At 59.6% G+C, this 9,283-nt stretch overlaps 1 protein-coding gene across 2 annotated transcripts; it reads left to right on the top strand.

The window, feature by feature from the left end:
• The first annotated feature begins 1,455 nt into the window (after nucleotides 1-1,455).
• Nucleotides 1,456-8,375, top strand: CTSK (cathepsin K). 2 transcript variants are annotated; one of them, XM_007659807.3, is made up of 9 exons: nucleotides 1,456-1,582; nucleotides 2,778-2,837; nucleotides 3,063-3,183; nucleotides 3,807-3,929; nucleotides 4,180-4,335; nucleotides 5,773-5,991; nucleotides 6,130-6,295; nucleotides 6,967-7,072; nucleotides 7,645-8,375. In XM_007659807.3, the coding sequence occupies exons 3-9, from the start codon at nucleotides 3,064-3,066 to the stop codon at nucleotides 7,742-7,744; spliced, it is 990 nt and encodes a 329-aa protein (XP_007657997.1). In that variant the 5' UTR covers nucleotides 1,456-1,582; nucleotides 2,778-2,837; nucleotide 3,063; the 3' UTR covers nucleotides 7,745-8,375. The 2 variants fall into 2 exon arrangements, with proteins under 2 accessions (XP_007657997.1, XP_007657998.1); XM_007659808.4 differs by lacking the exon at nucleotides 2,778-2,837.
• The last annotated feature ends 908 nt before the right edge of the window (nucleotides 8,376-9,283 follow it).

Here is a 9,283-nt window from a genome sequence, read left to right on the forward strand (position 1 = left end):
AAATTAATCAGCTGAGACACCGTCCATGTCCCACGTGGGCCTTACAGTCTTAATTCCTGTTTTCACAGATGAGGGAACTGGGGCACAGAGAACTGAAGTGACTCGCCTTAAGGTTAAAGGGTAGGCTTGCCTAAGGTCAAAGGGCAGAGGTGGAATTGGAACCCAGGTCCTCTAGCCACCAGGCCAGGCCGCTTCTCAGAGATTTGCCTCCTGGGCTCCTTGGTCGTGGCGACCCCTAGCGCCCAGCGCTGAATTTCGTGCATGAGCCGTGCCCCCTCCCCATCTCATCCTATCTCCTCCCCACGCCCCCCATCGTGCCCCCCACACCTTCTCCCCGGACACTCGGGGGTTTGGGGCCTAGGGGAGCCCGGAGGGGAACCGGGAGGTCTCTGGCTCGGAGAAGAGACCAGGCTGAGGAGGGGAGGGGTCGTGGGTGAGGGGCTTCTCCTGTCGGCTCGCTCCCCCTGCATCCGGATGATGATGATGGTATTTGTTAAGCGCTTACTATGTGCCGAGCACTGTTCTAAGCGCTGGGGGAGATACAAGGTAATCAGTCTGCCCCACGTGGGGCTCACAGTCTTAATCCCCATTTTACGGATGAGGGCACCGAGGCCCAGAGTGAAATAAAGTGACTCGCCCCAAGTCACACAGCTGACAAGTGGCGGAGTCGGGATTAGAACCCACGATCCATCCCTGATTCCCAAGCCCGGGCTCTTTCCACTGAGCCAAGCTGCTTCTTCCAGATGTGCAGGGGCTGGAGGGGCGGGGGGCAGAAGCGGTCCAGCCATCCCCCTCTCCCGCCCACCCCTGGGGCCCCACATCTGTTTCCAAGGATTAAGGGTGAGGGTGAGGGGGCCGGGGGGGCTCCGCTGAGCCAAACCCTTGTGATCTGTCACACGGTCGGGAAAGGAGCCGGCTTGGCTCACATGATCGGGAATCGCAGGAGCGCACCCCTTTCCTCCCCTTTCCCGGAATATTTCTAGCATCCTCGCGGCCAACGGGACCCCTTTTTGGGGGGAGGGGGAGTCTGGGACGACCCCACTCCGCGAATCAACTCGGTGCCTCAAGCGAGGTCCTCAGCGACCCCCCCGTCCCCGTCCCCCAACGCTGCCCACAGAGGAGGGATGGATGAGAGGGAAGAGGGGTGACTCGAGGTCACGCCGGCCAGTCTCCTGCCTCCGCTTGGTTGCTGGCGAGGCGGGGAGGGAGGGGGCTTGGGACCCCTCCCGGCAGGGCCGGCTTCAGCTCCAGCTCTAGAGCAGAGCGAAACCGAGGGGTTTTCCCGGGCCAGGACGGGATCATGTGAGCCGGAGTCAGTCACCCCGGGCCGCCTCCAAGGTGCAGATGAACAGCGACCACCCCCCACCCCTCTTCGCCCCTCCCCCGCCCCCCCGGGCCCCCTCCCCCCCTCCCGCTCCCCCCGCTCGGCGGCCGGGAAGTCCGAGCAGGAGCCCCAGTCGACCACATTTTCCAGGCGCCTCCCAGCCGGACAAACTTCCTCAAACTCCGGGATAAATCCGGGCCCCGCCGCCCCCGGACCCCGCACACCCCGCAGCCCCCGCAGCCCCCGAGGCCCTCGCAGGTAAGACCTTGACCATCGACCTCCCGCGACCCCCGCCCTGAGCTGCCACCGAGGGGGGCAGAGGGGGAAGGGGCTGCCGTCCCCGGGGGCGGGGGGCCGGAATTCGGGTCCCCCCACCCAAGTCACCCCAGCCGCCGCCAGGTGACTTTGGCCATGGCCCGCGGACATGGGACCGCTCCCAGGGGGCGCGGGGCGGGGGGGCAGAGGGAGAGAGACAGAGAGAAATGCACAGGGTTTTATGTATAGTATTGTCTGTCTGTATCCCCCTCTTGACCATAAGCTTGTTGTGGGTAGGGAACTTGTCTACCAACTGGGTTAGTTCGTACTCCCCCAAGTACAGTGCAGTAGTACAGTGCCCTGCACCCAGTAAGTGCTTAATAAATCCGACTGAATGATTGGCAGGGACAGAAAGAGAGAAATAGAGAGAAAAATAGTATGTCAGTGTGTGTGTGTGTGTGTGTGTGGTTTTGTGTGTGTGTCTGCGTCAGGGCCCGTTCTGTTCCTTCCTGAACCTCCCCCCAGCCCCCCGCGCCTGCCTGGAGCAGCCCCCCACGCCCAGCCCTCTGCTCTCCAGGGTTCCCCTTCCTCCGCTCCCCCCCAATCCCCACCCATTCTCACGGGTCTGCCCGGCAGCGGCTCAGTCCCGTCTCCCCCCCCCGCCCAGCTGGGCATAGGGCCAGGTTAGGCGGGCACTGGTCCCATCATCCCCGGTCGGAGGACCTGGCTTCTAATCCCGGCTCTGTCACTCGTCCACTGTGGGACCTCGGGCAAGTCACTTCACTTCTCTGGACCTCAGTTTCCTTATCTGTAAAATGGGGATTAAGAGCATGAGCCCCATGTGGAGCAGGGATTGTGTCCATCCTGATTAGCTTGTTAAGTATGGTCCTCGGCCCATAGTAAGCGCTTAACAAATACTATTAAAAAATAAATAAAAACCAGAGGGGCAGCAGCAGCTCCAAGGGGGTAAGGGAGGCTTTTGTCCCCCCAGGGTTCCAGCTGTGGGGCAGGGAAAGGGGTGAAGCGGCCCCACAGTTATAAGGGCTGGACCCCAGCCTCCTTCCCCCGCACCCTGGCCTGAGAGAGGGAATTCGCCTGCAGGAGCCCCAGCACCCCAAAACTGCTCTTCAAACTCCTCCCCCGATAAGCCCCTACCTCCGTATCTCCCTCCACCAAATGACTCACTGCCCCTATGCAGGACAAACAGATCGTGTCCCTCGGTACGGACGGACGGACGGACAGACACAAGCTGACTCGAGTGAGTGGGCAGTACCCGGAGGCAGAGGGGCCGTTGGGGAAGGAACCGAGACAGGCAGATGGGAGACCGGGGGGCACCAGTTCGGGAGGCTCCCTGGAGGAGGCGGCCTGCGAGGGTGCCCAGAAGGTAGAGAGGCTATTGATGACATGGAGGGGGAAAAGGGAGGGCGATGGAGGACTTGAGGAGGGGGGCGGCTGTGAGAGACACCCCTCCCCACACCCCCAGGATGTGGGGGTTCGGAGCCTTGGTGCTACTGCTGCCCAGCGTCACCTTGGCAGCGTCGGCGTCTCTGGACGTGCAGTGGGAGCTGTGGAAGAAAACTCACCAGAAACAGTACAACAGCAAGGTGAGCGGCTCCAGACGGCCTGGAGAATCTGGGGCCCTGGGGGAGAGGGGCCCAGGGTGTGAGGGTGTGAAGGGCTCTAGAGACTGTATCCAAACTTGTATCTACCCCAGCACTTAATACAGTGCTCCGCGCATAGTAAGCACTTAACAAATACCAAAACAATTCTAGATTGTGAGGCCGTTGTTGGTTAGGGATTGTCTCTATCTGTTGCTGAATTGTACTTTCCAAGCGCTTGGTACGATGCTCTGCACACGGTAAGCACTCAATAAATGTGATTGAATGAATGAATGACGCAGGTTGGGGGACATTTATTTATTTATTCATTCATTCAATCGTAATTTTTTAGCACTTACTGTATGCAGAGCACTGTACTAAGCACTTGGGAAAATACAATACAACAAAAAACAGACACAATCCCTGCCTCCAATGAGCTTACAGTTTAGAGGGGCAGATACAGACATTAATATCAATAAATAGGAGGGGAAGGATGCACCTGGAGAGAGGGGGGCGTGAGGGGAAACAAGGGAGTGTCCCCCAGACCCTCTAAGCCCTGATGTGCCTCATCCCCTTCCCATCTCCTATACCCCCCTCCGTCCTCGGGGTCTCTGTTCTGGTGGGTGCAGGAAGATGAGACGTCGCGGAGGTTGGTGTGGGAGAAGAACCTGCAGTACATTTCTGCCCACAACCTGGAGTTCTCCCTGGGCATCCACACCTTCGAGCTGGCCATGAACCACCTGGGCGATATGGTGAGGGTCTCCTGCCGCCCTGCCCCTTCCCTCCTGCTCTGGACTCAGGACCTGGACCCCAGGCCACCTCCTCCAGGAAGCCCTCCTGGATCTCCCCCATGCCCCCAACCCCAGAGCCAGTGAGGGACCGAGCCCAGGAGCTGTGACGATCGGGCGGGGGGCTGTCCGAGCCCCTTCCCCCGAGGGTCCCGGGCTCCGGGTGAGGGGTCCCGCTGCCTGGGCCCCGGCTGACCCCACGGCCCCTTCCCAGACCAGTGAGGAAGTGGTCAGGACCATGACGGGGCTGAAGGTGCCACCGGCTCGCACCCAGAGCAACGACACCCTGTACTCTCCCGATTGGGCCGAGAGGGCCCCCGACTCCATCGACTACCGGAAGAAGGGTTATGTCACCCCTGTCAAGAACCAGGTAACACCCAAGGGGCTCCTGGGTTGGGGTGGCTGAGAAGGGGAGGGGATGGGGGTTGGGTAGGAGCAGAGTTGGGAGAAACAACCTGGCCTAATGGAAAAAGGCCGGGTCTGGGGCTCAGAGGAACTGGGTATTAACCCCGGTTCCACCGGTTCCACCGCTTGCCTGCTGTGCGCCCTTGGGCAAGTCACTTAACCTCTCTGTGCCTCAGTACTCTTATCTGTAAAATGAGGAGCCAATCCCTGCTATCTCCCCCTGTTAGACCGTGACCCTGTGTGGGATGGGAACTGTGCCTCACCTGATTATCCTGTATCTACCCCAGCACTTGGTGCAGTGCTAGACACATAGGAAGCACTTAATAAATACCACAATTATTATTACAAGAATGAGGGTGGGTCAGGCTTTCATTGGGGCTTTGAAAATGGTTCATGCATGCACATGCGCACACACACATACACACACACACACACACACACACACCCCACCGTCCACCACCCTCTGGCCTCCCCAATCCAGCCATCCCCTTATCTCTTTCACCAACTCCTCCATCCTCTGTCACCCCTTCGCCTCTCCAACCTTTCCCTTCCTTTTGTCCTGGCTCTGGAAAGGGGGGGGGCTGTGGGCTTCAGGGTCCCCCCACACCGACTGCCCCCCCACACCCACCGCAAGGAAGATACCAATTCATTCAGAGGGCAATTCCCAACCTCAACCCAGCCTGCCTCAGATTCCTTCCTGGGCCTCCTGCTGGCTGGACCCTGTAGGGCTCTGACTTACCCTCTTTCCCTCCCCCTTTGCCTCCCCCTTCCCCTCTCATCAATCCCCCCACCCCTCTGTAGGGCTCTGACCCACCCCTTCTCCCTCAGCCTTCCCCCCAGTGCCCACTATCTGGCCAAGGGCTACTGGCTACCGGCTGTGGAGCTCTGGCCTACTCCACCGGAACCTCCCCCACATCAGTCCCCTCCCTCCCCTCACGTCGGGCCCTGACCCACCTCCTCAGCCCCCCTCCCCATCAGCTTCCCCATCATGGGGTTCTGACCCAATTCCCTAGCCCTCCTCCCCATCAGCAGCCCCTGTCGGGCCCTAACCCAGCCCCTCAGCCCCCCTCCCCATCTGCCTCACCCCCGCCCCCCGCCGTGAGACTCCGAGTCATCCTCTTAGCCTCCCTCCCCATCAGCCCCTCCCATGGGATTCCAACCCACCCCCTCGTCCCCCTCCATTAGCCTGTCCCCTTGGGGCTACGCCCCACTCCCCTGACCCTCCTCACTATCAGCATCCCCCAGAGGGCTTCGACCCTACCCCCAACCTCTTGGTCCCTGTTAGTCACCCCTGGTGAGGCTCTGCCCTTGACCCCCTACCAGTGGCCCCCGCCCCCCACCCCCTCTCTCCTCCCCATATTCACGGGGACCTAACCCAGCCCCGCCACTCCTGATCTTGCAGGGCCAGTGTGGATCATGCTGGGCGTTCAGCTCTGTGGGGGCACTGGAGGGGCAGCTAAAGAAGAAGACAGGGCGCCTGCTGGACCTCAGCCCACAGAATCTGGTAGACTGCGTGGCCAGCAACGACGGCTGCGGCGGCGGCTACATGACCAACGCCTTCCAGTACGTCCATGACAACCGTGGCATCGACTCAGAGGACGCCTACCCCTACGTCGGACAGGTCCGCCCCCCCACCCCCTGCCACACGCATCCCACTCCCACCCCCCCACCCTCCAGCCCCACCGTGACCCCCGGCCCCATGCACTCCTTCTCCTTCTCTTCTTCTCCTCCCTCTCCTCCTCCTTCCACCCCAACCCAGGATGAGCCCTGCAGGTACAGCCCGACCGGCAAGGCAGCCAAGTGCCGGGGCTACCGGGAGGTCCCCGTGGGTGACGAGAAGGCCCTCAAGAGGGCAGTGGCCCGGGTGGGGCCTGTGGCGGTGGCCATCGACGCCAGCCTCAGCTCCTTCCAGTTCTACAGCAAAGGTGAGGCTGGGGTGGGGAACAGGCCATCGGGAGACTGGGAGCCTGCCCCGGGGCAGAGCAGAGGGCAGAGTAGAGGGCTGGGAGGCTGCCTGGAGGCACAGCAATGGGCAGAGAGCTTGGGAGAGCACAGCAGCATTAGAAGACACAATCTCTGACCCCGGAGAACTCCTATTCCAACACTAAGACCGGTTTCAGGTAGAAGCTGAGGAAGGGAGAAGGGACGGGGGGATGGGTAAGTGCTTGGACGGTTGAGGGGCTGCAAACCGACCTTGTCTGGGGATGGGGGTGGTGAGTCCCCAGGTGCCTGGGTCATGTGGGAATACCAAAGTGACAGGAGTGGGGGAGATAAGATTGAGGAGATGAGGGATTCATCAGGGAAGACCTCCTGGAGGAGGTGGGCTTTCAGAAGGGAGATAATCTTCGTTTTGGGGGGAGGGGGGCAGACTTGAGAAGAGGCCTCCCCACCCCCAGCACCCCAAGGGACACTGCCGTGACCCTGTCTTCAGTCAGTCATATTTATTGAGTGCTTACTGTGTGCAGAACATTGTACTAAGTGCTTGGGTGAGTACAAAGCGGCAATAAACAGACACATTCCTTGCCCACAGTGAGCTAATGGTTTACAGGGGCAGACAGACATTAATAGAAATAAATAAATTCCCGTCTCCTTGCAGGTGTTTATTTTGATGAAAACTGCAATGGGGCCAACCTTAACCATGCCCTCCTAGCTGTAGGCTATGGGGCCCAGAAGGGAGCCAAGCACTGGATCATCAAGAACAGGTAAACGCCCCCTCCCGAGGTGCCACCGCCCCCATGCCACCCCGGGCAGGGTCAGTCAGTCAGATTGAGTGCTTGGGAGAATTCAGTATTACAATATAACAGACGCATACCCTGCCCACAACGAGCTTACAGTCCATAGGAGGAGACAGACATTACTAGAAATCAATAAATGACAGATGTGGACCCAAGTGCTGTGGGGCTGGGAGGGGGGAATAAAGGGAGCATGTTGGGGCAACTCAGAAGGGAGTGGGAGAAGAGGAAAGGAGGGCTTAGTCAGGGAAGGCCTCTTGGAGGAGATATGTCTTCAATAAGGCTTTGAAGATGGAGAGAGTCATTGTCTGTTGGATATGAGGAGGGAAGGCATTCCAGGCCAGAGGCAGGACGCGGGCGAGGGGTTGGCGGTGAGATAGATGAGATTGAGATACATTGAGAAGGTTGGGGTTAGAGGAGCAAAGTGTGTGGGCTGGATTGGAGTAGAAGAATAAGGAGGTGAGGTAGGAGAGCCTACCAGGGTTGGTGGAGGGAGAGCCTGGGGCGGCCTTTCCTCCCGGCCTGGGTTCTTCCCTCTGCAGCTGGGGCGAGGAGTGGGGAAACAAGGGTTATGTCCTCATGGCTCGGAACAAGAACAACGCCTGCGGCATCGCCAGCCTGGCCAGCTTTCCCAAGATGTGACCATGTGACTGTGCCGAAGGGCCCCACCCCTGGGATCACCCCTTGCTCCCGCCCCTGGCGACCCCTCTCACTATCCCCCCTCCCCGCGCCTCAGGCGGGGGGCGGTCGGGGGTGCAGACAGCCGGTCCCCCAAACCCCAGGGTCTTCTCCCCCTCCATTCCAGGGCTGCTGTCTCCCCCACCCCCACCTCGGGTTCAGACCCAGATGTGGGATGGGAGAGAGAGCAGGAGGGAGGACCTTGTTCTTTCTCTGAGCGTGTAAGTGCCCGCACCTTACACACACACACGCACGCACGCACACACACGCACACACACAACCTACCTCCCCTCCTCAACTTGGAATAGCTTCTCAGGGGGCCGGAAGCCCCTCCCCGTGGATTCTTGGTGCTCTGAGTGAGGTACCCTTGCCGAGCTCCCACCCCCGGCCTGCTTCTTCTCGGCTCCTTCCCTGCCTGGCCACCTCCTCCCCTCCCTCCCCGACTCTGGTGCAGCACACCCCCACCTCTCCCTTTCCTCCTGCCAGCTGGGAAAGGGGGGGCTGGTGTGGCATCTCCTTGCCCACTGGTCTCTCCTCCCTCCCGGTCCCCTCACGTCGTTTTACAATAAACACTTTTGGTAACTGTCCGCCCTCAGCTCAGAACGCAGTCCTTTCTGCTCTGCTCGTGGTAAGGGTAGGGGGCAGGGTTGAAATGTTTGTGAGGGTATCTACTAAGCTCTGACTTGGAACCAAGCACTCTTCTATACAAGATGATTAGATCCTTGTCCCTCGAGGGACGGCCGATCAGAGAAGGAGGGAGGGAGGTCCCTGTTTTCCTGTGGAGGAAATTGTGTGTGTGTGTGCAAGGAATGTGTCTACTATAATGTTGTGTTATACTCTCCCAAGCGCTTAGTACGGTGCTCTGTACACAGTAAGCACTCAATAAATGCATTGGATTGATTGATTGATTACTGGGTGCTGGAAGAAGGACAGAGGGAGGAGGAGACATGGTCCTTGCCCTTAAGAGGCTGCCAGCCTCTGTGGGGGATGTACACACACACACACACACACACACACACACACACACACACACACACACACTGTGCTGGGCACTGGTTGTGGAACAGAGGGAGGAGGAGACATGGTCACTGCCCTTGAGAGGCTGCCAGCCTAGTGGGAGATGTAGGCATGCACACACATTTGCGTGCACACACACACACACACACACAGCTGGGTGAACCAAACATTCAGCCATGAGGTGGGGTTAATTAGTGGAGTCTCACACATGACACACTGAACACTGCCCAGAGGACTTGGATGGGGCAGCCGATAATAACATAGTGGCTGCCCCGCCCTCCCCCTCGCCCGTCCCACCCCAAGTCCTTCTTCTCCCTGTCGCCTCCTACCCCATCTTCAGCCCAGGGTTGGCCTCTGTGGCCGCTGTCAACCTGACAGGATATGAAAGTGGAGGCAGATTTCTGTGTGTGTGTGTGTGTGTGTGTGTGTGTATGTGTGTGTTGGGGGAGGGGAGTCAGGTGGGTTGGCAAGAGGGGTTCTGCGCCC

Source organism: Ornithorhynchus anatinus, chromosome X5 (genome assembly GCF_004115215.2).
Source record: "Ornithorhynchus anatinus isolate Pmale09 chromosome X5, mOrnAna1.pri.v4, whole genome shotgun sequence".
Classification (NCBI taxonomy): domain Eukaryota; kingdom Metazoa; phylum Chordata; class Mammalia; order Monotremata; family Ornithorhynchidae; genus Ornithorhynchus; species Ornithorhynchus anatinus.